The sequence below is a fragment of the Empidonax traillii genome, unplaced genomic scaffold (genome assembly GCF_003031625.1).
Source record: "Empidonax traillii isolate 1590-97213 ecotype Southwest subspecies unplaced genomic scaffold, ASM303162v1 scaffold848:size342660, whole genome shotgun sequence".
In the NCBI taxonomy this organism is placed as follows: Eukaryota; Metazoa; Chordata; class Aves; order Passeriformes; family Tyrannidae; genus Empidonax; species Empidonax traillii.
In genome coordinates this window covers 314,997-341,177 of record NW_020956041.1, presented here as the reverse complement: position 1 = coordinate 341,177, position 26,181 = coordinate 314,997, and the positions used below count along the sequence as shown (strand labels likewise).

General features: G+C 55.4%; 1 protein-coding gene across 17 annotated transcripts in view; it reads right to left on the bottom strand.

Moving 5' to 3' along the window:
* Positions 1–5,356: 5,356 nt before the first annotated feature.
* Positions 5,357–26,181, bottom strand: part of PRDM8 (PR/SET domain 8) — a 34,063-nt gene continuing 13,238 nt past the window's right edge. For 4 of the 17 annotated variants that reach the window (XM_027902178.1, XM_027902176.1, XM_027902177.1 and 1 more), the window contains exons 4-7: positions 25,966–26,098; positions 7,516–7,736; positions 7,082–7,313; positions 5,357–6,907 (exon numbers count right to left, since the gene is read on the bottom strand). In XM_027902178.1, coding sequence (XP_027757979.1) covers positions 5,526–6,907; positions 7,082–7,313; positions 7,516–7,736; positions 25,966–25,993 — 1,863 coding nt within the window. In that variant the 5' untranslated portion in view covers positions 25,994–26,098 and the 3' untranslated portion in view covers positions 5,357–5,525. Of the gene's footprint in view, positions 6,908–7,081; positions 7,314–7,515; positions 7,737–9,101; positions 9,231–12,408; positions 12,693–13,676; positions 13,830–14,221; positions 14,315–14,372; positions 14,471–15,168; positions 15,509–16,032; positions 17,316–21,408; positions 21,530–25,411; positions 25,507–25,965; positions 26,099–26,181 lie in introns of those variants that run through there. The other 13 variants (XM_027902180.1, XM_027902184.1, XM_027902183.1 and 10 more) reach the window with 13 other exon arrangements.

The window sequence follows — 26,181 nt, the reverse complement described above, 5'->3', positions numbered from 1 at the left end:
GGGCGGGAGGAGGGAGGGCGCCGCATCCCGCTCCGTTCCGAGGCCCGGCGGGGGAACTGGGCACGGGGGAGGGGGGAACCGGGCACGGCGGGGGGAACCAGGCCGCCCCTCCCCGCTATTTATAACCGGGCGGCGGCCCCGCACCTGTGCCCGACCCCGCCAGCCCCCCCTGCCCAGTACGAGCGGCAGATGCGGTGATCGGGGGCGCATCCATCTGAGAATTAACTTCTCCGCCTCGCTGGGACGGGGCCGCGGGACTCTGGGGACAGGGTCGAGTTGCAGCCCCCCGCCCAGGGTTCGGGAGGTGACACGGCAGCTGCACGCCCAACCCAGCCCAGCCTCAGGCTGGGGACTCGGGAGTGGGGCTGAGCCGCCAAAGCTGCTCTCCATCCCACCCGGGACAGGATAGCCGTGCTCAGCCCTTGAGAGCAGCTCTTGCGGGACAGTGGGTGAGAGTCCCCATCACGAACCCCCTGACAGCATCTCACAGCCTGTAGGGAAGCTCTGTCCCTCGTCTGTGCACAACATCCGCTGCAGTTCCCAGGCAGGAGTACACAGCCCTGGCCTCCTGCTGTGGGCCTGGTGACCCACACATGTGCCAGGTGCCCCCCAGTTCTGGCAGCCATATTTCTTCCCAATTACAAAGACAACTCTGCCACTCAGCACCACGGTGCAAGAGGGGACCCTGCGGCGACAGCCCATCCATCACACCGCACAACTCTGAGCAGATTCCGCTTTTCTTGGCTCCTCGGGCTGCTTGAGGCCCCCAAAGCCACTGGGAAAACCTCATGTCTACAAAAGCCAACACGGGCCAAATGCAGCCCGCCCAGCCTGCACCTCTGTTCCCTCACTGCTCCTGCCAACCTGCGTACTCCCCTAAATCCCACCTGGGAACCACTCCCCAGCCATCCCCAGGGGTGGCTCTGGCCAGCGGCCTTGGCCAGGCCATGCACCCAGGGATCGGGTTCAGCAGGAAGGAGGCAGAGCGGGTGGCATGCTGCAGAGTGACCTTCGCATTCCGAGGAAGCTGAAGGTTGGGGGAACAGGGAGGGACGCACACTTAAGGGGCTGTATCCTGCCTGACTGACACCTGGCACTGCCTGGTGCAAGCAGAGATGATCTCACAGCATTGCTGCAATTTCAAACCATTTCTCAGCACATATATATATATATATCCACACAGCTATATGGACACACATTATATATAGACATGTATATTTAGCCAGCCCTATATATAGATGCACATACCTGAAGCAGGGTCAAGGCACTCAAATCTTGTTTACTTCTCTGAGCTGTAGCAGTTGGCCTGGCAAAATCCATGACTTCCACTTACCCACCTCATCTTGAATTACACGAACACGCTGAGTCCGAATTCAGATCCATGAACAGGATGAGGATCTGCAGGGGTTCTGAATCTCCCGTGTGGAGTTTGTGCTGGACCTTCTGTATCAGCTCAGCTGAGGCACACAGGGAGGAACGGCCACCTTGCTGCACCAGGAGGTGAATGTGACTATGTTTAAAGTTGCCACACCGGAAGTGACAGGGTACAGCAGGACACAGCCCAGGAGCAGAAAGGAGGCACCTGCACATCCTAGGCAGAGATACCCACCCGAAACTGCCATACTCAGAGGTTCACTAGCAAGATCAGCCTCCCTAATTTTGACCCATGGGTTGACACCAACAGTTTCCAGCAGCCTTTCTGGTGCTGCCCTTGCTGCCACGCATCCTCTGCTCACTCTCACTTCTGGATAAGTTTTTCCCCTTCAGTGAAGAATTCCCAGAAAACACAAACTCCTGCAGAGCATGGCCAATTACTGAGGCCACCAAGCAGGCAACACCAGCTGGGTGAGCTTGCCCAGACTGGTCCCCAAGACTTGCTGTTGGAGGCAATGCCAGTGCACTGCATGTTCCCGATCCTTGTTGGGGTGCAGTGAGGCAGTAGAGCCCTTGGGGGTCTCTCATGCACTACACTCTGCTGTTCCCTGCTGTGGGATGGATACCCTGTCTGAGGTGGGAGCTCCTGCCCATCTGCAGGATGCCATCCCCCTCCTCTGGGGACTTCTGTGTGCCTATGAAAGTGATGCCCAGCTGGCTGCGCTGCAGAGAAATGACTCGGACAAGTCCCTGTGGCACATGGCATGTTTTCTTCTTCACCATGAAACCCTTACAACTCCCAAACAGCGCTTTGGGCCTGAACTGTATAGCCTTAAATGTTTTCATTTGGACCTATTCATTAGCGCAACACATCAATTTCAAATAGTGCAGGTGCTTCTGTAGCAAAAGTCAGGGGAAAACCCCCAGTCCAGACCAAACATGAAGCTTTAATCTAAATAAATAAGTAGATGTAATAGTCAACTTCCTGGAGTAATTGCGTGTAACTGCCTTTGGCAGTAGCAACCCTCACACATACTCTAGCAGCTTTGGAAGCCTAATGCTGATGTTATGTTACTTAAATTATTCAGGGCTCAGTTATAGAAAAAACTCAGCAAATGAAGAGGATAAGCTGGGTTTCAAGTGTAAAATTCCCCTTTTAAAGATGAGAAGGGCTCTTCTGAGCCTGTTTGATCTACTGCAGAGCATAGGCCCAGGAGCACTCCCCCCTCCCAACATCAGGCTGGTATTATTCAATTGTCACTTGAAAATGTGCAAGGTAAAGCATGAGCAGACATGAGACTAGCCAGTGGAGCCCTAGCCCTGGGGTGGCCGAGGATCCAGCCCTGGCTGCCCACGGCCTCCAGCAGCACCGGCCACAGCCTCAGCCCCAGCCAGAGGCCTCTTGGGGAGACACACCAGCCTTTCAGCATCACTGGGGTTTTTATCTCTCCCAGAAAGGTTTATTCCACAGCATTACCAGAGCGATATCAGGCTGGATTCACCCTCTCGGCAGGCTACGGAGCAATGCCGCATACTTGCACTCATGCAGGCTCGGGCTGCCCCAGAGTTGGCTGCTCCCCGGAGAACCACTCCCCACACCAAGCCTGGGAGCTCGGAAAAAGGCCTTCGTGATGAGGATACGTGGCCTGAAGGATACTCACCTCAGTAGGAGCCGGTGAGAGCATAATTTCCACTCCCCTATGAGCCTCCCCGGGCGCAGGAAGGACCCAGCCCCTAAGCCGTCCCGGGGTACTGGGGAGGCGGAGCTGCCGCGGGAGAGGAGTCCGGAGCATCATCCTCGCGAAGGAGCCCGCCGGGGCCCCGCGCATCCCGGCCGGCCCCGCTCGCCCCGCGGCGGCCCCACTAGATGGCGGTGCCCGCCTGCCTCTGCCGCCCCCGGCATCCCCGCAGCGTCCCCGCATCCCCCGGGACCACGGCCCAACACCTCGGGAAATCCCCAAAAGCTTTCCCTAGAAAGAGGAGCTGCAGCGGTGGCACCGCTTTTAAGGAAAGCTGCCGAGAGTAATTAGTGTGTCGCCCCCGCAATTAAAGCAGCAGCTGGAGCCATGCGTATTCCTGTCGCAGGGAATGACAGCCGGGGGGTCTCTTCGGCACATGGCGTTGTTTGGGGGTTATCGGTACCGTCCCGGGGTCAGCGCTCTGAAGGACTGAACGGCAACACCGGGAGGGTGGACTGTCCATGGCAGGGACCCTCCTAAAACTCCTCAGACGTGCCACGTCCCACATCTGTGAGGACAGCCAGTGCTGACTGTCAGTGCTTCTCAGGAGAGACACTCTCCAAGTGTGTAGAGTTGTAAGCACGTCCTACCTGAGGCTCTAGACACTTTCCTGGGAGCTGTAAAGGCTTTGCGGCAGGTCCAGGTACTCCATGAAAACCTCAAACCCCACAGCAGCAGATGCCGGTGGTACCCTCAACCCTCTTGCAAGACAGCGGGCAGCTCCCACGCTCTGCCGCGGGCTTCAGCCTTGCACAGCTCTGGCTTTGGGATATTTTCCCCGCCAGTGACCCATCAAGCCATGTGCAGCCTCATCACTGTGAGCCTCTGCCCTCTCCAGGGTGGTGGCAGCTTGTGTGTGGAAAGAGGTTTCCCCAGGCTGCTGTGTCCCTCAGGGCCCTCCTGTGCACCCCAAAACCTTCTGGGCTGACACCAGATGCATCCACTGCAGGTGGTGCCCATAGGACCAGACTGTTCCGCTGTGCCCAGAGGGGTTTCCCTTTCCTGAGCCCTCCCGCGTTTCCCCGGCTGTGGTGCCATCACGCCCATAATGCACCAGGGCAGAGAGGACCCACCCTTGGCCCCTTGAAGCGCTCCCTGCCCCAGGACACCCCAGGCTGGAGGCTCCTCTAGGCCCTGTCACCCCACCCCCCGGGGCTCTGCTCACCCTGCAAATTAGGGGCCACCCACAGAGCTGGAAAGGTTGGGGAGCAATAAAGGCTCCTGGCAGGAGTGAAGTGGGTGGTGTGGAGCAAAGTAGGGAGCTGAGAGGGGCTGGGAAGGAAAAGGAAAAGGAAAAGGAAAAAAAGAAAAATGGGAAAGAGAGGAAAGAGAGGGAGAGAGAATGGGACAGAAAACGCAGAAAATCTGAAAGAAAAAGAAAGAAAATTGAAAGAAAAGAAAGACAAGCTAAAAGAAAGAAATTAAAGAAAACCAAAACCATGAAGGGAAAAGGAAGGGAAGGACAGGGTGAAAGAGAGAAATAAAGGGTGGATGCAATGTCAGGCAAAACCAAAGATGCACAGAGGAAGGATGGATGTCAGAGGGGCAGGATGTCAGGAAGGCAGGCGAGCGGGGAAGAAGAGCAGGGAGGAGAGGCAGCGCGGTCTGGAATCTCTGCCCTTCCCCGCAGCGCGCCCCGGTCGAGAGACGAATTCCGACTCCGCAGCCACAGGGCCGTACCCCTCCCCACTGCCCCTTCCCTCCACCCGGAACCAATTAACGTCCAGGGGCTTTGAAGAAAATAAAGTCATTTATTGTCAAAGCATCCAACATACCCGGATAAACTATAAAGTTTAATAAATCTTTTCCAGAGGGGCGAGGAAAAAAAAAAAAAAAAACACAAACCCAAACGGGAAAGGGAAGATAACACGGAACTACCGAGACTCCATTCCACGGGCACCAGTGACACTCGGGGGGAAGGGGAGCGGGTGGCGGGGCCGGGCAGGGGGAACGCCCGGTGCATGCAGGACCCCGGCCCGCCGGCCGCCGGCCCTGCCGCGCCACCCCTGCCCTTAGCTTCATATCCAAAATAAAAATTTACCCTGACATAGAATTATTATTACATCTAAACCATAAGTGCTTAATAATTTAAGTAGAAACGTATGACAAATGCATCAATATGTTGCAATATATGACATTTTAAAAAATGTATTTTTAAGTCATTTGATTTTTTTTTCCTCTTTTTCACGGTGCTTCTCGTTTTGCTTTTTCCTTTTTTTTTTTTTTTTACCTTCTTTCTTCTTCTTCTTTTTCTTCTTCCTTTCTTCCTCCTCCTCTCCCTCTGCCCTCCCCGCCTCCTCCCCAGACAGTGAAAACGCGTGCATCGAAGGGGAAGGGCGGGAGCGGCGGGCGGCGCGGGGGTCCCAGGGTGGGGGTCCCGGGCGAGTCCCCGGAGCCAGGGGGGGGTCCTCGCTAGTTGTGGGAGGTCATGTGGCGGGAGAGGTGGTGGCGCTCGCGGAAGGACTCATTGCAGATGGGGCACTTGAGCTTCTCCTCGCGGCGGCGCTTGACGAGGGGCTCCAGAGCGTATTCCTTCTTGTGGTGGGAGCGCATGTGGTATACCAGGTCCGAGGTCATGCGGAAGGACGCGTTGCACTTGGCGCACCAGTTCTGGGCCGGCAGGCACAGCGAGGTGAACGACGGCGGCAGCAGTGTCAGCGCCGACGGCAGCTGCAGCTGCAGCGGCCCCGCCGCCGCCGCCGCCACCGCCGCCGCCGCCGAGCTCTTGGGCCAGAAGGCCGTGGTGTAGAGGAAGGGGCTCTGCTTGGGCAGCCCCCCGCCGCCGCCCCCGCCGCCGCCCGCCGCCTCCCCGCCGCCCGGCAGTTTGGCGGCCAGCGCATCGGTGGTGTATAGGCGGGCGGGGGCGGCGGCACCGTCGGGACAGGGTTCGCCCAGCCCGCCGAGCTTCGGGCCCAGCACCAGCGGCGGGACGTGGGGGAAGGAGCGGGAGGGCTGCGAGAAGGCGCTTTTCCGCTCCTCGGCCCCGCCGCCGCCGGGCCCGCCGGAGCCGGCCCCGAGCTGCGGGACCGTGCTGAAAGCGCTGCCCCGCGCCGGGCTGCCGCCGTCCAGGCGGGCGGCCAGCGGACCCCCGGCGCCGCCGCGGGGACACAGCCCCGGCTCCGCGCCGCCCGCCCCCGGGGAGCCACGCTCCGGCCCTTCCTCGGGGCCGCCGTCGGGCTCGGGGCCGCGGGCCGCCTTCTTCACCTCCACGAAGGCGCTGCGCTTGGCCTCCCCTGTCTCCGGACTGGGCGGCGCGAAGAGGCGGCCGCCCTCCTCCAGCCCGCAGTAGGAGCCGGCGGCACGGTACTGCTGCTGCGGGGCGCAGCCCGGTTCCTCCTTGGGCGCCGCCGGCAGCCCCGGCCGCTCCGCCGGGAAGCGGCCCCGCGCCGCGCCGGGCCCGCGATCCTCCTCATCGGAGAACCGCCGCTTCGCCTTCCCGGCCGCCGCCTCGGGACCGCCCTCGGGGAGCGCCGGCCGCCCCGGGGACCCGCCGCGCCCGCCGCGGGAATTCTCCAGCTCCCGCGCCAGGTTGTGGAAGTCCGTAGAGGGCTTGGTGCTGGCGGTGGGGCCGCCGTCGGGACCGGGAAAGGGGTGGTGCGGCGGCCCGCCGGGCTTCCCGAACTTGCCGGGCTCCTGCTCCTTGCCGGCGACGTCCTTGCCGCCGGCGGCCTCGGCGGCGGGGCCGGTGTCGGGGCCGTGCAGCCTCTTGGGGCAGCGGAACCGGAGGTGTGCAGCGAAGGGCAGCTCGAACTGGAAGCGCTGGCTGCACTCGGGGCAGGCGAAGGGCGGCGAGCCTGCGGTGGGAGGGAGCACCGTCAGCCGGGGCAGCTGACGGAGTATCCCCGGAGAGTTCGGGGAACAGAGGCGCGGGGTCCCCGAAGTCGACAATCGACCCCGAACCCCCCGACGGCGGGGATCCCTCTCCCTCCTGCCTCCCTGGAACGTGGGCGGCCGCGAGGTGCACTCACCGTTAGTGCGGGCAGGGGCCCGGGCCGGACCGAGTAGCAGCAGCTCGGTGAGCTCCTTCCCGTACCACACCAGCAGCTCTTCGTCCTTAGCGATGCGGCGCAGAGAGCGGTAGAAAAGCTGCCCGCTCTTGATGTAGGCCTCCAGGTTCTGCTCCTCCCGTTCCCGGGCCGACTGCACCAGCCGCAGCCACATCAGGCCCTCCGACGAGCCGTTCGCCGCCGACGTGTCCACCTGAAACCCCGCGTTAATCCACCAGACCGACAGACCGACCGACCGACCGACCGACGGGACGGGTATGGGCAGCAGCAGGAGGGGCGGTGGCACGGCTCTGCCCTCGGGGACAGCCTCCCGGCGGCGGGGGGTCCCCCGGCCGAGCTGCGCTCCGCGGCGGGGACGCTCTCGGGGACCGGCCGACGTGGCGAGCGGCTCTTACCCGGAATATGTAGGGGACGGTGCGCTTATCGGTGGACTTGAGGGCGATAAAGGCGATGCTGTCGTAGAGGGACGTGTGGCTCAGGACGCAGGGGCCGAAAATGGCATTTTCCGGGATGTCGCAGGTGGTGTAAACGCTGGTGAAAATGTCAGTCAAGCACTGCTGGACCGTCTTGGCGTCCCCGTCCCATATTCCCCGCTGGACGCCGGCGTCCTCCATCCCTGCGGGCAGAGAGAGGGACAGAGCAGAGCCGTTACCGCGGCGAGTCCCGCTCAGCGGTACACCGGGATGCGCCGGAAAACAAATTAAAATTAACTTGAATTCTTAAATAAAAAAAATCAAGAACCCCCCCCCCCAAAAAAAAAAAAAAAAAACCACACAAAAAAACCACAAAAAAACCCAAACACACAAAAAAAAACCCCGAGGAGCTGCGAGCGGAGGCAAAGTGCAAGAACGCCGTCGCGATGATATACTGTTTCAGCGATCGCGGCGGAGCCGGCTCCGGCCGGGTCCTGTCCCGGGCAGGCGCCGGGCACAGAGCGGCGGCGGATCTCCGGTAAGCCCCGAAGCCGGGCCGGGCTGCGTGCTGCGCCGGGGGAGCGGGTGGGTTCCAGTGGCTTGTCATTGTCGCCGATTGCTTGTCAGCTCACCTCCTGCTCCGCGCGACAAGGGGAACGTATGGCTGCTCATTACCATAATCCAGCACTTTCCCTCCGAGACTTTAATTAAAAGCAGCAAGGAGAGGTAATTATTTTTACCTCGACACGCTTATTTATGGTGCAGGGAGAGCCCCGGCTGCCGTGGGGTACGAGGGGAGGGATGCGGGCGGCGGGCAGCTGGCGGGGCGCGGACAGCGGGCAGGGCGCGGGGCCGGGGAGGGAGCATCGCGCCCGGCTGCGGTGCCCTCGCCCTTCCCGACCCGATTAGCGCACGGCTGCCTCCCCCCGCCCCATCTGCCATCGAAATCCGTCATTTGGGGCAGGCTCGGGAAAAGACCGGTGCTCCTTCTGGTGCGCCTGCTGACGGCCACCGTCGCTCGCACCGGACACGGCCCCGCCGAACCGCCGCTCCCCCCGATTTCGGGATAAAACCGGATCCCGGCTACCCCGGGAACTTCGCCCCCCAGAGCGGCGACAGGGGTGGCGGGGGCTTCCGGGCCCTCCCCGAGATCGAGGGCCGCGGAGAAGGCGCTCTGGCCATCTCCCCGCCGCCCTCTCCGTTCCGCCGCTGCCCGGCGCATCGCTTCCCCGAAGGGATGATTTCGCCAAACGAAACCACCGGCACCAAGCGGCCTCCGCCGAACTTTCCCCCCGGCGCCGGCGGGCCCCGTACGGGTCCCCGCGGCGCCGCATCCTCCTGGTTCCCCGGACCGCCCCCGGCCCCACGGCGCTGTCTCCCCCGGCCGCCCTTTGTCCGGGCCGGGCGGCGCCGGGGCTGCTCCCGGAGGCTCCGCCGCCGGGCTCCACAGCTCGAGCAGGGCCCCGCACCCCGGGCAGGGCCGCCGGCAGCACAGCCATCACCGGCATTGTTCCCGCTCCGGGGCGGCGAGGCGCGGGGGCCGGCGGGGCCCCTCCGCCGGTACTCACCAGGGACGGTGGGGATAATCCTCGCCCCGACAGTGGCACAAAGGCGGCTCCGGGCTGGCTGCCCCGGGCTCTCAGCGCCGCTCCATGCCGGGCCGGGCAGGGCGGGCGGCGGAGCGGGAGGCGTGCGGTGCAGACGGACCCAGTGCAGTGAGGGGCTGGCACGCAGACACACACTTTTTGTTTGCTGCACATAATCTGCCCAATGACGCGTGACAGCCCACGTCCCTCCCGTTAACCCCTTCGGGGCTGCCCGCTCGCCGCCCGCCCGCCCCTCACCTGGCCCCGCTGCCACCGGGCACCTGCGGGGAAGGGGATGGGCAACAGGGGCGCGGCCCCGCCAGCGACTCTCGCCCGGGGCAGCGGGCGGGTTTGGAGCCGCCGCTCCGCTCCGGCCCGGCTGGGGTGTGGGGCGGGGAATGGAGGGGTCCGACGACCGCTCCGCCTGGCGCCGGGATTCCAGCGGCGCCCGTCCGCTTTGCCCCCGCACCTGCAGTGTAGGGGCATCTCGGACACGCAGTAAAAGCCCTCCTCGGTAAGACGGAGGCGGGCGGGGATGTCCGTGCCCCGGTCGGCGGAGCGGCCCTCCCGCGCTGTCGGCGCTCGGCGGAGGCCCGGCGTACGGGGACCAGGCAGCGGGCAATCCCGCACTCCCCGCTGGAGCCCGGTCCCCACCGGAGCGGGGCGGGGGACACCCGGTGGCAGCCCCCCGCCCATTCCTCGCCTTTCCAGAGCGTGGGGGCGGCCGCGGGCTCGCACCCCCGCGCACGCGAGGCTCCCGCATTCACCGACACGCGCACAGATTCGGGGAGCAGAAGCATCTGCAGATGCTTTGTGCCGAAATAAGAGGTTCACTGCACGGAAAAGTGTTTACCGGTCCCTCCCTTTTCGCTGTCATTTCAGGCACAAAACAAATTAAAAAAAAAAAAAAAAGAATTTAAAGCCTTTCTTTAAAGTAAACAAAAGGAGAGACAAAGCGTTTTCCAGGGGCTAACGGAGCGGGGTTTGCAATCATTGAGTGGGCTGATGTTTGGCTTTAAAATTCACTTATCCTCCCCATAATTACGATTTTCCTTGCATTAGGATTAAAGGCTGCATATAATATGCTTTCAACATTTATCTTATTAATTCGACAAAACGCAGCGTCTCCTAAAAAGGAAATTGTCATAACATTAAAAATATGGGAGTCTAAAAATTTGAAACTCAATTCCTGTTTCAAATATGCGTGGTTGTTTTTTGTTTTGTTTTCCTTGCTTTTTCTTTTTTCTTTTTTTTTTTTTTTTTTTTTTTTTTTTTTTTTTTTTTTTTTTTTTTTTTTTTTTTTTTTTTTTTTTAAGGTTGCAGCTCTCACTGTGAGATATAAATTGTCCGAATGACTGTCATTAGTGGCGGGCGGTGGGGGGGAATCTATGCATTATTTTTATTCGCGAGAATTTTAAGAGACACCATGGCACATAAACGATCTCGAAATCGATTGCTTCGGCATGATCTCAGCTACCGAAATTCCCCGTGACTGGAAAGGACCGCGTTGGCATTTCTGAGCATTTTCTAGCCCCGGATGCCACCCTAAAAGTGCATCCCAAGGAACGGCGTCCCTCTCCCCGCAGAACAGCACTGAGAGCTCTTTCCTTTGGAGTTTCTGCTGCGGGGTCCTCCGGCTGGAAGCGCCCACCGCAAATCCGCAAAGCCCGCCGCCCCACAGAGCCCGGTGCCGGCGGCGGTCCCCCGGCCTCACTAAAAAGCCGCATCGGGGTTTTCGGGGGACATGGTCCAGGTACGCCGGGCCCGATCCAGCCTCAGCCGCGCTGCCAGCGGGTGCAGTGTCACTCTGTGGGGCCGTGCGATTGCTGCCTGCCGCCTCCCGGCTGCCACACGCTTCTATCTCGGTACATCCATGCATTTTCTATCCGCTTATTCTTCCCAAAAACCTCCCGCGGAGAGCTAAGGGCGACCCGGGCTGAGGAGTTCCATCAGCCTTCCCACAGACCCCGGCAGCCGGCAGCCCCCTGCTGCTCCCCACTACTCTCGGCCCCCAAAAAGCACAGCCCCAGCCCCGACGAGCCCCTGGCAACGGCACCGGCACGGCACAACCGGCTCACGGGCAAGGGGAGGCCCCAGGAGCACCCGGGCAGGACCGGGACCGGGCTCGGAAGGGGCCAGCCTGGCGAACCTAATTCCCACAGACACGCGGCATCCAGCCCCAGGGGGGCGGCCCAGGGTCTGCTGCTCCCTGGCTGGGGGGATGGCTGCAAGGGAAAGGGCACCTGCTCCTCAGCGGTGTCAGCCTTCTCTTTCCTCCCTGGCCTTCTCCCAGAAAGATGAGAGGAAAGGGGCCAAGGAGGCTGCTCAACCTGTGCTCAGAAACACTCCTGCATCCCTTGAGAAATGCTACCTGAGCTGTGACATGCATCAGGCCTACGGATGTGTGCTTACTCCTATCAGGAGACACATACACAGCTGAGAGTCAGCTCCCAGGTGACTGATAGAGAGTCACCTGTAAAATAAAATCACTGAGAGAATACGCAAGTTCCCAGAAGTGAATGAGCCCAGCCACACTTGCTCCCACCATGCCAGGAGACCATGGGGAGGAGGCATGAAGGGATGCCCCAAGTTGCCTTGCTGCTCTCTCTGCCCACTGCTGCCAGAGAAAGGGCCAGTTGTGGTCCCAGGGGGAGCCACACCAGGTGGAATGGAAAAGCCACTCAAAACCAAATGCAGAGCCACAAGCTTTCCTGGTGCCTGGAGAAACGCAGACAGAACGGTTCCCTTCCCTGGAGACAGACAGGACTCTGTAGTGGAAATAAATTGGGGGCCTCAGCTGAATGACAAACCATCCTTTCTGCATGCAACCAGGCTCATGGATGGTGCCTCTTCTGGGGAAGCCCTATGCCAGGGTGCCAGCAGCATCACCGCCACACTGCAGACCAGCACATGGCATACAGAGCAGCGGTGCTTCTCTCATCAGTAATCCTGCCAAGCAGCACATGGATCCCACTGGGAATCCTCAGCCCCACAACCAGACACCTGTGTCCCTACGACCAGGTCCTCACCAGGGCCAACGCACATCAGCAGTGTCCTGTCCTGTTTCCAGCTCAGCTCCCAAACACACCTGTGGTCCCTGTCCCTTCCTATTCCCTTCGACCCTTCAGCCGCACCTCACTGATACAGTGCCTGGGACTCTCAGGTCAAGTCACTGCCATGCCACAAAACCACAAATCCTTAAAAAGGGCCAGACATGAGATTCAGCTATGGTTCACCTCAAGGAGCAAATGCTCCTGGTCCCCAGGAACCCCAGTGAGACCCCACATACCTTTCCCCTCTGCTTTCTCACAATTCAGACACCACAGGTACCTTGGCTGTTCCTTCAGCCCTGATGATGCTCGAACTTCCCCTCTATTTCCTTCCAAGCAAGCACAGAGTCCAGTGAGAAATATTAATTTGCATATCCACCAAAGGGTCACAGAAATTTTTTTACAGCTGACCAAAACCCAGACCATTGAATATAATACAGGTGGTTGGTTAAATGGCTCATATATAGCCCCATATCACTGCTGACTTTCTATCTCAAAATAGTTTTCTCAGTTTTCTGCTTCTCCTCCTTACTTGGCCTGACAGAAGCACCAAGGTTTAAAACCTGGAAAGCTTTCACCTAGCTTCACCTTCCTTCAAATGTTTAACAGCCTGACAGAGGACGTGATAGGCTACGAGGGATAAAAAAGGGAGAGAAATGAAAGAGGGGAATTCCTACATTACTGACATCTGCTTCTGCCTTCTGTACACCCTTGGGCCTTCCTCTCCCTGTATGCCACCACTATCATCCCATGTTGGGGCAGAGCCCCCCCCACTGCATGGCCCCTGGTCATGCTTTGGCATGAGGCCAGGCAGAAACCACAAGCTGATGGGGGACACGCTGAAGTTGGGGGACGCTGCAGAGGGCTGTCCCTGGCAGGACAGTCCCACAGCCCCTGGCCCAGGACTGCCCAGCGTGGGGTGCAGTGGTGTCAGGGAGTGCCAGGCTCCCTTTCCTTCAGGAGACCTGAGCCTGGCAAAGAGCTGTGGCCAATGTCTCTCTGGTGGTGTCACGGCCTCCGTGCTGTCAGGTCTATGAGGATGTCACTTACAACTCCCCACTGGACCCTGGGTGGCTGCCGTCCGAGTTACACACGGACGAGTCTTGGCAGGAGCTGGCTGCCCAAGCTGATCCGACTGTCAGGTGGATGTTTCCCACCTGGGGATGGCGTTTTCCTGCGCTGCCTGGGGGCTATAAAGGCCTTGGATGCTCCAGCGAGTGATAGTCCCTAAAGTTTGCAAAGGTTTGCTAAACGCTGGCGCAGAGGGGGTGGGGAGAGCAGCGAAAGGACAGACACAGGGGGGCAAGGGGAGGGAAAAAAGAAAGATGTGGAGGATTTCAGAGCTGGCTCTGCAACAGCAACTTGACGTGGGGTGTGTGAAGGAGCCTGAAACTTAAAAAGATTTATTTTCTCTAGTCATAAATCTCATCCCGTTGTTCCTCTGACCAACCAAGCATGATAAAGTCCTTTTCCATAAAGTATTCAGTATTAAAGCCACAAAGCTCACCCAATCAGTAGCCATCTGCTTCTCCCATAACTGCTGCTCCAGAAGCAGGGAAAAGCAGCCAGAAGAGAAAGGGCACCACTGTTACGGCTCCGGGACAAATGAGGAGGCACTGAATAGCAGCCGAAACCTTTGGTTTGCCTTGTATATCTGTATCTATAGAGACAGAGGAAGAAAGGAAGCATTATATTGATACAACAATTGTAAAACAAAAAAAGGAAGAGGCATCTAAAGGGCAATACAGCGGGCATCAGAGGGCCCCGCGGGGAGGGATGCTCGCAGATTCGTATAGACCTTTAATTGCTTTGCAATTGAAAGATAAAGAGGCCGAGGGAAAAAACGGGGGCGCGGCAAAGCGACATGCGTTACACGGTGCATCGGCGTCCGAGCTCACGCAGTCAGTGAGCCGGAGCATTCCTGATAGGGGTACAATATCCCCGGGGCCGACCCCCCCGCGCCCCCCCCCCCCCCCCCCCCCCCCCCCCCCCCCCCCCCCCCCCCCCCCCCGCCCCCCGGTCTCATCCTGGCCCGGCCACGCCGCGCTGAACTTGTTTTCCAGCCGGCTAGGAGGGAAGGACCCCTCCAACATTCGCCCGGAGCTCCCCGCCACGAAGGACGCCTCCCGCAGCCTCCCTGGTCCCGAGGCTGCCCCTCCGCAGCCTGTTCGGGGGGACCCCTCCTCCAGCGCGGGAGACTCACCGCTCCCCCGTCCGCACCGCTCCCGGGTGTACAGAAAAAAAACAGCAACGGTGTCACCCCAAAAGGGAGGCGGGGAGAGGGCGGTGGGAGGGTGATGGACCGGGGGGTGCAAGAGCCTCGGGGGGTTGCAGGAGCCCGGGGTGGGGTGGAGGGCCTCCCCCCCCGCCCCCCCCTTTCCTGCGCTCCCGCCTGCCGGGCAATTAGCGGGTTAATGACCGAGTTGGCTGGTCCTCTGAGAGATGGGTGTTCGATCGGGGCCCCCACCGCACGGCCTGGGGCGCGGACATCGCCCCCAGCCCGCGGGGACACGGACAGGGACCCACGGACACCGGGCGGGATTAGAGGCGGAGGGCTGGGATTAGCGGCCGCTCGCGCTGCTGCCGCTCTCCGGGATTACGCCGGGATTAGAAGGCGGCCCCGTCCCCGCTCCCCCGCCGGGCAGTGTAAGGGGGAGCCCCAGGAGCTCAGTTCAGGGTGCCCGGGGGGGGTCCCCCTGTCCCCACGCTCTGCCCGGCGCATGCTGTTTCCCTCCGATGGAGGGCAGGAGAGGAAAGACGAAACCCGGGATGCTGCTGATGGCGAGATGCAGGTGCCAGGCACCTGCCCGCAGCCATCCCGGCTCCCGGGGGGCCCTGAGCCCCCTGCTCGATTCCCCATCCCCAGGCATGGCAGGAGGCCAGAGAGACCAGCAGGAGCCAGAGATGGAAGCACAGGGACAAAAGAAAAGGGGTGGTGGGTTTTTCATTTAAGAACCCCTGGCACGTGAGGGAGAACAACACAAATATGATTTACGCACCAACAAAACCAGGGCGAGGAGCGAGAGACACAGATGTGCTTCCCTCCTTCCTGCGGCTTTGGTTTCTCTTGCAGAGCACGAGTGGGACTGAACGCTGAGTTGAAGGCACAAGTCACTCCGTGGCTTTTCCCAAGCACTCTGTATTATGTCAAAAGCCCTGTATTATGTCAAAAATCTGGCATGGCAGGCAGTGGCACATCTGTTAGGTGTGGATGACATCCATTAGCCAAGGTTCTCTGCTAAACGGCCTGCCAGAGCCTCAGCAGTGCTGCCCAATGCCAGTCACTCATCTGCTGCCAGCTCAAAGGCAATCCTGCTTCAGGGATGGCTTCTTTCCACACTGGCAGGAGAAACAGAAGAAACAACGCATTTAGATGTTTGGGATGTGAGTGCGGTTGCACATGGGAGCAGCAAGCAGATGTAGCAGGAGAGGAGATGAAGTTGTGAAGTGTCATTTAATAATTGCAGCACACGGGAGACGCGCTGGTGAGCCGAGCTTTGGGAGGGGAAAGGGTGAACCCCTTTCCAAACTGCACATCAGACAGTGGTGGATGCTTTTTGGAAAGGAAAGGTAATGAGGGTGATGCAGCAAATGACCTCCTTGTGCCCGTGTGAAGGACACACACACCAGCCTAGGGAGACTTACGCCAGGGCAGCCAGAAAAACAACCCAGGCTATGGGAAGGAGGTGTGCTGACCTGCTTGATGGTCAGCCTGGCTCAGGTGTCCTTCCCCTCTGGGGGTCTACCTGCTGCAGCCTGGACAGCTGTCCTGCTCGTGACATAGTGGGCTCAGTGCTGGTCACGACAGCTTGGTTCACAGCCCAGAGGGGCAGTTGCACACCTGGGGCAGGCAGGGCACTCACCAGGCTCTTCTGAGAGTGATGTGGTAGCCAGAGGTGGAGGGAAGGAACACCTGCTTGGCACTGCTACGAACATCAATCTCTGGGAGGAGAGGCTCTATTTTCCTCTGCTCAGAGGCCCTGCAAAGGTCCTTGTTCCTACAAAGGAATTGAAACACCTTGAGATGAGATGGATGTAAAGATGCTAATCTTCCCCTCTTATTACTTTAAGAAATTTACAACCACCTAATAAGGTTTAAATTTGAGACACTCTTTGGTTTCCAGTGAACCTGGGAAGCAACCTCAAATAAGTGCTCAGCGAAAGCTCTCGTCAGCCCTGCCTTCCCTCAGCTTCCACTCTGACTTCTATTTCTGTTTACATCCATTCACTTAAGTAGTGGTTCATAAAATGTGTGAGATGCTACCTACACATGCACGCAGTCTTTGCTTCACAGATAATTCCTGTGACAGCCTCAGGATCTTAAATCTTCCACTACTTTTGCTCATGCTGTGAAAGACCACCAGCAGCTCGCAGTGCCCTTCCTGCTTCTTTCAGCCAGGCTTTTCCCCCAGCACTGGTCTCTCTGCAATTACCTGTCCTATTAAATCCCCACATACACCTTCCTGAAGCCACCCAAGAGCCCTGCAGCCACGTGTCCCCTCTCAGGCCAGCACACTGTTCCATGGTGGTACCCATCTCTAACACCACACGTGCTCTGCCCAAGGCTGATGGGATGCTCTTCCCACAGGCAGTGGCTCCCCGACATCCTCTGCCCAGCCATCTGCGGCACAGCTCAGCTGTGAGCCTTTTCCTTCTGCTCCCACTTCCCTGGGAAGTCATTCTGCTACGGCTGCATTCCGGGCTGAGCCTTAGCCACCTTCTGTTTCTGCACTGGGTTTGTCTCTGTTCTGATCAGTTGGTTGGCCTCAATCAAGTAATGTCTGCAGATTATATTTCCTTAATTTCCTACTTTACGTGGTTTGACACTTGCTGTACCACCCACACCAACACGCTCCTGGCAGGGACTGTGTGAATCCCATAACCTTCCATCCTCAGACACTGGAATGGGGTGGCTTTAAGAGCAGGAGCCAAATCAAGAGGCAAAGATGTGATGCTTCTCTTCCCTCTCCAAACACTATACCTTCACTTAAACACATGAGTAATCCCATTGGATCTACTCTGGTGCTTAAAGTTAAGCCTATTAAGTGTTCATGGGGCAGTGGTCTGCACACAGAGGAGCCAGAAGAGAGGGAAAAGGGGAAAGTGGGGCACTGCTCTGGAGGGGAGACATGGTGGTGGCAAACACCTCCCTACACTCCTTCTCCTCAGGCCCACCTCCTCCTTCAGCTGCTCCTGACAGCCCCAGCACCAGGCTCCCTTCGGGGTTTGACACTGCCACTGACATCAGCTATGTGAGGGCAGTAATGGTGAGGGCTGGCAGAATAGAGGGGAAAAACACGCTTTAAAAACTCCTTTCAACACAAAAGCCTGAGTTAATTTTCTAATTCCAGATTGGGCTTTGTGGTCACCATATTGGAAACTTTATTTCATTTTGGTTTCAAGGTGTTTCTCACATTTTCGTTGTGTTCAGTGTCACTATTTTCAGACAATGAAGTAGGAGACAGCAGAGTTATTGCTGCTCCTATGAGGAGGGTGTTTGTAGGAAAGCACTCATGCACGTGTTTCCTTTGCTCTCCAAGGATTTCAAGCATGTACTTAAATTTAAGCCTAAGTACTTACTGGAACAGAGAGTGTCTCGTAGAACCAGGACCTGATTCAAAACCTGCACATCTACAGAGCTCTGGCTCTTGACTCTTTGCTTCAAGCACTGGAAAACCTCCTGCCTCGGCTGCACAAAGCCATGTCCCATCCTTTCATGCATTTCTTGGCATGTGCACATTCTAATTCCCAGCACCACCTTTTCTTCCCCTTTTCTTAGCTGGCTTTTCTCTGGGCGCAATGCATTATGCTTTCCTCTATGTACTACTCCATACTGCTTGCACAATGTTTTGCATGATCAAATATTCTTTGTTCAAAACTGCAAAAAAATCTAAATAAAGGCTATAGCGTGTCGCATCAGTATAGGCATCAGTTAACGTTTTCCACGGCATATGGTACTTCAGAAGCCATATGTACCACTGTTTAGTGATTCTGGCAAAGAGGCACAGAATGGTGAAATCCAACTGCCAGGATTTCTGAAAACAAATATGTAAATGCTCCAGTGCTTTTGTTATTCATAACATACCTCTAACACAGCACATACAATATGCTGTTCATTCTGTAACGAGTATACTACTAAACTATATTTGCTTCAGTTCTCATTTTAAAAGATTTTTTTTCCTTCTGTATATGATTCTGCCATCCTCTCTATCAAAATCAATTTAAATTGCAATTTAGAAAAGGCATTTTGTCTATTTTCAAGGATACACTTTTGGGGTGATTGTGTACCTACAGACTAGTCTCACATCAGAACAAAGACAGATCTTATCTCAGCAGCCTGAGAGTGCCCATTCTAACTAGTGGAATGAAGGCAAGGAAGGGAAGTGCATTTAACCAGATCAGTTGTGCAGAGTGAAGCCTTTTCAGCCAGGAAGAACCTCCTGGGCAACACGGGTGGGTTGGCCCTGCTCACAGGCTGATGCAAAGCAAGCAGGCTGACAAAGCTTCTGGGAACAGGCCCTAGGAAACAATAGTTGTGGAGGAAACAGATGATTTCAGACACATGGTCCAAGGTGGACAACAGCTGCCAAACTCTGACCTGGGCTGGGATCAGTCCCGGTGAGCCAGGGCTCTGACAGTGGCAAAGGACAACAGATTCAGTCCGTGGCTGGGGGCTTGTCCCCAGAGAGGCCTGCAGCACAGAGGCCAAAATATCAGGGCAGTGCACAGAGCTCACATCCAGCACTGTGCATCACTAAGGCTTCAGACCCCACTGGCGAAGGCACGAGCCCTCCTTCTAGAGTCAGCATCGGCACGTAAACAGGAATCAACACCCAGTCCCATGAATCATCTCTGGCAGCACTACTCCGGGTGCTCCTCTTATCCACAGAGAGCCTGTCATCTCTGCCTGGGATCTTGCTGTGATGAAGGATTTCAAAATGTTGCTGTTTGACATTCAGCCTCACCATTCACAACAAATATTTTAACATTCCCTGTTGCCACCACTGCCTCTGTCTTTCAGTTTATCAGTGTATATGGAGGCTGAAATTCTGGGAGGGATCAAAGATGGGAGTCGCTCTGCAGCTCGCTCCTGCCTTGGAAGTGGGACTGTTGTACATCACCAGGGCCAGTGCTCAGCATCCCATGGCTCTGAGTGACACCAAAAGACCAGGCAAACCTCAGGAGGAGAGGATAAATAGCAGTAACTCCGAGAAACATTTGCATTTTCAGTCTATTGCTTTTGTCATTTACACTGTTAAAACAAACCAACAAACCCATGACTCCCTGAACACCTTCCCGGCGAAATTCCTACAAAGGCCTGAAAAAAATTCATCCGTGTCCAGATGTGACAGCATTATTCAAAACACATAGATGCCTTTTTCTCAAGAGATCAAGGACTGCTGCTCCTTTCTTTGCCAGTTTTGCACTGCAGCATTCCATTTCAGCAAGCATAACCTCCCTCACGAGCATCTCATGCCCAGCACGGCCTCTGCTTGACTTTCTACCTGTGCACATCAGACCTGCTCATACTTCCTGTCTCCTGCCAGCCCCCGCTGCATTATCTTGAGCTGCAAACCATCTGGGTGCTCAAGCACCTTCTCTCTGGTAGGTTTTTCTGCCTGCAACAGGAACCAGGATCTCACCTTGCTCCTCTGAAGCTACAGACATACTGTGTTAAAAAGCTTAAGCCAGAGCTCTGCATGCAGCCAGGTCTTTACCTAGAAACACTTGGGGTTTTTTCTATTCTACTTTCACAGGTCCTTCAGGTTTCTTCCTATTCTGTTGGAGCCAGCAGGTGATAAAAAGTTGCCATAAGCAATGTTGGCTTTGAGCCTAAGTGCCAGGATTAGAAAAAGAGACAATTAGAAAGTGAAAAGAGGCAAAAAGCTCCTAAGAAGCCAAAAATAAAAAAGACACGTTTTTCCCTTACTGCAGTAAAAATCAATGCTACAGCAATCACTGTGTATTTTGAGAGTTAAGAAGTCATGGGGAGAGGGAAAAACAGTCCAACAGGGTCAAAAAGCTGGGGACAGCCCTGGGAAAACCATCTGAAGGGGTTGACAAAGGAGGGGACAGGGAAAGCCAAGTGGCTCTCACTGTGCTGACTGGACACTGCACCGATACTGCAGCCACAGGCTAAGACAAACTACCCCGAGGGAAGGGAGCCAAAACAAGAGCCCGTTGATTGAGCCGCTTCATGTGCACCAGCATTTATGGCAGAGCAAAGGTCAGTCTTGTATTACCTCTTGTGAATCCCTCTTGAACGAGCAGGCTGGGGATTTAATGGGCTAAGGACAAAGATTTATCGACATACCAGGGATTGCTGGCCCTAACTCTTAACCTGCTGCCAGAGGTGGGGGGGTTTCAGTAAGTGGGGGCTATACAAGGAGCAGTTGCTGGCTTAGGCCACGAGTATATGTGATCTCCTCCCATAGAACTTGCCACTGTGTTAGAGACAACAGACCATTTTCTCTCAGCACAAAACTCAGCAGAAAGCCCGCACCTGGAACTGTTGGAGCAGCTGAGGGCACAGAGGGGATGGTAAGGGGAAAGCTGCAAGGGGTACCGTCGTACTTCTGCATTGCTCATCACATCTGTGAGCTCTAGATCAGCAGAGAAAACCCAAGCCCACACTAATGCACACAGCAGATACTCCTTCTCTCCATAGGCACCCCCGTTCTAGAGCCATGAACACCCACCGCCCCTGGCAGGACAGACCCCTCTCCAGGGCCATGCACAGCTCCCATCTGCAGTCTCCCAGTGTCACCACAAAATCTGTCCTGTTTTAAGGGAGAGCAGTGCTCATGTGGGATATAACACCCTCAGTCGGCTCATTCCTCTCCTAACCCCCACCCCTTGCTTGCACAGTAACGATGGCTTCAGAGGGGAGAACAACCTGAGCAGTTCTATATTTACAGTAACACATCCTTACACCTCTCCTACTACCCATTTTCATTGAGGTCCACATCTCTGCACCCTGGTCCCTCCGCCTGGAGCATCACCTTTGGCTGCCTGTACATGAGTTGCTGTGTTATTTTTCCCCTCTTCTTCCTGGGATATTTCTATGGACCCTGCTGCATCCATCACACTCTTATTTTACAAGATCAGCTACATTGTGAAAACCTCCTAGACCCCTGATCTTTCCCCAGCCACTTAAAGAAAACAGCCCAAAAAACATGGACTATTTTACATCCTGTTTTTACACTTATGGTTCTGACGTGCTTCACACTTATTCCTACCTTTTTCTTTTCCTGTTGCAAATTGAATTCCTGGTGGTGCTGCATGGGGGCACAGGGGCAGTAAATTCACTCTGTCCTCCTTGGGCAAAGCTCTCAGCTGTCCTCTGCTTCCCTCTTCTTTCTGTGGAGAGAGGCAAAGATTTCTCACCTTAGAGACACCATCCCCAGGAGCTCCCATGCCCCTTTGGGGCATTTACACACCTGAACCCCTTTGGGCACCTGGGCTGCAGCAAGAACAGCTGGGAGAGCCAGGCAAGGACTGTGAGAGAGATTTCCAATACGTGCTCTTGCGGAAGGAGAGAATAATTTCTCTCCTACAGCCCATGCCAGCACTTGTTCTTTGCCATTTGGCAGAGGGTACCACTTCCTTTTCTGAGGAACTCTTAACGTCCACCTTTCCCCCCAGGAGGGGGGGCCACAGGGGTTGGGGCAAGTCCTTCCAGGCAGCCAGGCATCTGTAAGGCGCTGCAGGCTTGGGAAAGAAGGAAGAATCCAGCAGGAAGAAAAGGAAGAATCCAGCTTCTGCTTCACAAACTTCTTTTAGCTGAAGGGGAACAGCCGCACATCTCTCCTTACCTGACTGTTCCCATGGGAACACAGAGGGGCCCTGTAACAGCAAATTTTGAAACAGGCATGTCTGCGAACAACTTCTGATCTAATATTTGAGTCCTCAGATGTTCAGCCATTTGCACATACTTCACGAGGGCCTGATTTGCATAGGATTTGTACTTGTTGCTATTCACACGCGTAGGGAAACGCATACATTAGATTAATGTAATCACAGTTTATGGAGATCATCTGTGCCACAGAACCAGCTCGGGGCTCTGGCTGCATTCTGTGCCCTGTGGCACACAGCAACCCCTCCTGCCCTGCCAGTGCCACGAGAGCCAGGACGGCTGCACTAGGCCTGGGCACGGCCCCACTGGGCCCCAGGGTGGTCCTTCTGGGCTCCCCTCTGCAGGAGGCCCCGCTAGCTTTCCCTAACAGAGAAGTTCAAAGATCATCATCAGAAGCAACTTATTTTGGAAACGTTGCTTAGCCTACATTCCAAAGGTGAAATTAATCAAACTGCTTGCAATTATCCACTTATATTTGCTCATACGATCTTATATGACACTCCCCGCTCACATCTTCAGTCCCTACATAGGGACATTCAGCTGTCAAACAGTCCAACTAGGTGGTCCCTTCCCATCTTGCAAGAGCATCCCTCCCTTGGCAAAACGAGATGGTTATTATTCCCTCCCTGGTTTTCCATGGCACCTGGGTGCTCTTGTCTGCTAGACAGCTGAAAGCTGTCACTAGAGATGCTGTTCTCACAGAAGCATTGCTGGGCTCAGGCAGTGTTTGTAATGCAGATGCAATGCCACAGAAGAACAGCACTGCAGAAACAAAAGTTCATTTTCTGCTAAGGAATTCTGACTATTGGGCAGTGCTTCCATCAGGTGACTTCACACCCCAGTGAGCCCACATGCCAGCACAGTCTAATGATGATTTTGTTAACCTGCTTCCACTACTGAAGCCCTGCAGCTCCACTTCCCAAGGCTGGCCACTGGGCCTTTTTCCATCTCTGCGCTCCCAGATTGGACGGCACAGAGAGCACCTGGGAGCAGTGGCAGTGGGGGCTCACACCCCACTCTGGCCCTGCCACCCAGGACTTCCTGGTGGATGGGCAGACCTTTGCTCCATCCTCAAGGAGCCACACATGCCTCTTATCCTGGCATTCATTTGCGAGTCCCTTCTTGTGTGCATGATCAGTTGGATTTCCTGCAAAATCTGTCTCAATCTTGATGATGCAACCAAGAGGAAGTGGGTAGCACAAAGGAAGGGCACACATCTCCAAGTCTGTGGTGATCTCACACTTACCCTGGTAACAGGCCAAGTAACACCTTTTGGCAGCTGCTTAGAGCCCTGCTACCCAGAGCACGTGCTGCCAGCCCATGCTCCAGCTACATGTACAGTCCAGCTGCTCTAGTGGCTCCCTACCCAGGCACAGCTCTCCCACCTCGCAGCACAGGTGCCAACCCACTGCATCCCACAGAGCTGCTGTGGCATGGATAGCTCACCTAAGAGAAAGGCATGCACCACTCCAACATGGGTTAGTAGACACAATTTCAATATATGGCTCTTTGAAGCAAAGTCTTGAAAAGTCCTTTCAATATTTGAGAGCTTTACTCTTATTTTCCAATGGATTTTTGCACTAAGAAACCTCTAAGTGGTAATCAAACCCCTTAGGTATCTCAGAAAATGTCCCCAGATGATGTAACTAAAACCCTATTTTTCTTTGTGATGGTTCCTATTTCCCACCAACACCTGTCACTATGATCATGATCTCTAATGAGCTTCTAAATTGTATTGCAGCATTCTGCCTTCATGAGCTACATTCAGTAACTTTCACTCTGCAAGACGTGAAACACTTCCTACAAGATGCTGAATGAAAATTCCCTCAGCACAACAGCTGAGAAACTGGTTCATTTTTTTCTTTTGCCCGTTTTCTTTGGGTTTTGGGGTTTTTTTCCAGTGTTCTCTTTGGTGTTCTTTGTGTTCTGCTTGGTGTTTTTAGTTACACATCTTATTTGAGGAAGCCTAGGAACTTTATAAGAGTTCATAAGAGGAACGAATAAGAGAAAGAGATCTGAACCCTCCTACCTCACACCCAAAAAATCTCCAGCCACAGATGGGGACTGTCTCTCACCACACAGCAGCAGAGACATCATGTTTCCATAAAGCAGAACTGTGGGAAAAACCCAAGTCAAGGTCCCCCGTTATTTTTTTGTTGTTTTCCCGTTACAAGTGAAGACTAGTTTGGGTGATTTATCCAGACACTTGGGATGCTGTACAGACTCAGTTTCCCCACGCTGCCAGAATATGCTCCACACATCCTCTTACATATTTTTTTCCCCTGATGTTCACACTTAGTGAAACATCAGTGAAACTGGAAAAGTGAATATTAACCAGCAAGGTTTGCTGCCTTGGCTGTGGTCACACATCCTTGTTAACCGATGTCCACCCTGGCTGGCAATCTCTAGGTGACTCGGATCTCTCAGATCCATGTTTCTGTTTATTCCTCAGGGAACAGCAGCCCCACTCAGTGCTCTCACTGAAACACGTTCCTGACACGTACATTCAGTGTCACACCGTGCACTGATGTCACCTGCCCATCTGGAAAAGTGTCACTATACTTTCAGGGATCATTTCTGTGGTTCAAGACAAGGACAGAGAAGGCTGATGTTTGTGTGCACAGCTTCCCTGGGGCAGGCAGCAAGGTGCTGGCTCCCTGCTGGTGACTCATCTACGCCTTTCCCTGCCACTCATCCAGGGTTTGTGACGTGGCTCATGAGAGCTGTGATCAGTATAGTTTGATTTATAGGATGGAATTTATGAGGGTTATTCCTTACTTTCTGCAGATAAGGACAGGCAGTGCTGATGAGCAGCTGCCACATTTCCAACTCAGAGTAGCTGTGCAGGTGGGACAGCACAGGACTGGCAGGGAGCTGCTGAGGGGCTTGTGCACCATCACTTGCCTGTGCCACCAGGTGAGTTGCCCAAGTGAGCACACACTGACTCATAACCGTCTCTGACTCAGGAAATGAGTTTGCTGGGGAATTAAACCGCATCTTATTTGCACATCCTCAGCAGGGACTGAAGCCCCTCCCTGTTCTAAGTGCTTCACTACAGATGTCTTGTGCTATGGTACCATGGTACCACAAGCTATTGTGCTTCTGGTTTAACTTTGCTGAACAAAAGATTTCCTTTATAAAGCTTTTTTTACAACCAAGAGACCACAAGAATTCAATGTGAACACTGAAATACTGCCCCATGGGGATGACAGTTTAGCACCACAGCTCTTTTCCTGTGACTATTACTGTATGTCAGCTGTACATGTTGCCCCAAAGCAAGGCCAAATATGTCGCCTTCTACACACCTATAAGCTGATCCATGAAAACATCCTTACCAAGCCGCTTCACCTGCTCACCCCTGGGTGAAGGGACGTGACCCTTCCTACCTTTATGCACTATTGCATTTGCTGCTCTGCCAACAGCACTGCTGGAAACAGAGCTTGCAATCCCGACAATACTGCTCCACCTCCAGCCACCCTACCTGCCCAGACACAGGAAGAGAAAAGGACAGCCTTTTGGATGACAGACGGTAAGACGTGCCTTACTGTCTTAAGTACAAGTTAAACTTCTTAATATAGTTCACCATATAGTACAAGTTAAACTTTTTAAGTGTGGAGAAATTGAGGAAAGAATAATTCAGAGTCACGCAGATGTAAGCACCAGTCAGAAAAGATACATCCAAGCTACCTCACTCTTGTCTGAGGGCCAGCACAGTCACACTGATGTATAGAAGCACTTGTCATGCAGGCAGCTGGGGGAGCAGCTCACACAAACAGGGCAAGTGAGGCTGACGTACACAGAGTCACCGGCATGGCTCAGCTGGTAAATAACCAGGCATGGCCCTGACTCAGCCAGCAAACACTCCCACATGCATCCCTCCTGCCCTAAAGTCTGACAAGCAGCAGAAACAGGAGCTGACTGCAATAAAATCCCAACCTACCTACTAAATGTGGTGTTTCGCTGAGCATATCCTCTAGAAGGTCTGGCTGGAGTTTGCAGGTTGGTGTACAAGTCTTCAGTAACCTGATGTTGTACAAGGCAGTGGAACACAGGTCTGCAGCCGAGTGCAAGATCTGCATGCAAAAAGGAAAATACCCCAGTGAGGTTTGTAAACCCCTCAAATGATGGGTAGAGAAAAAAAAGACAAAAAAGGGTA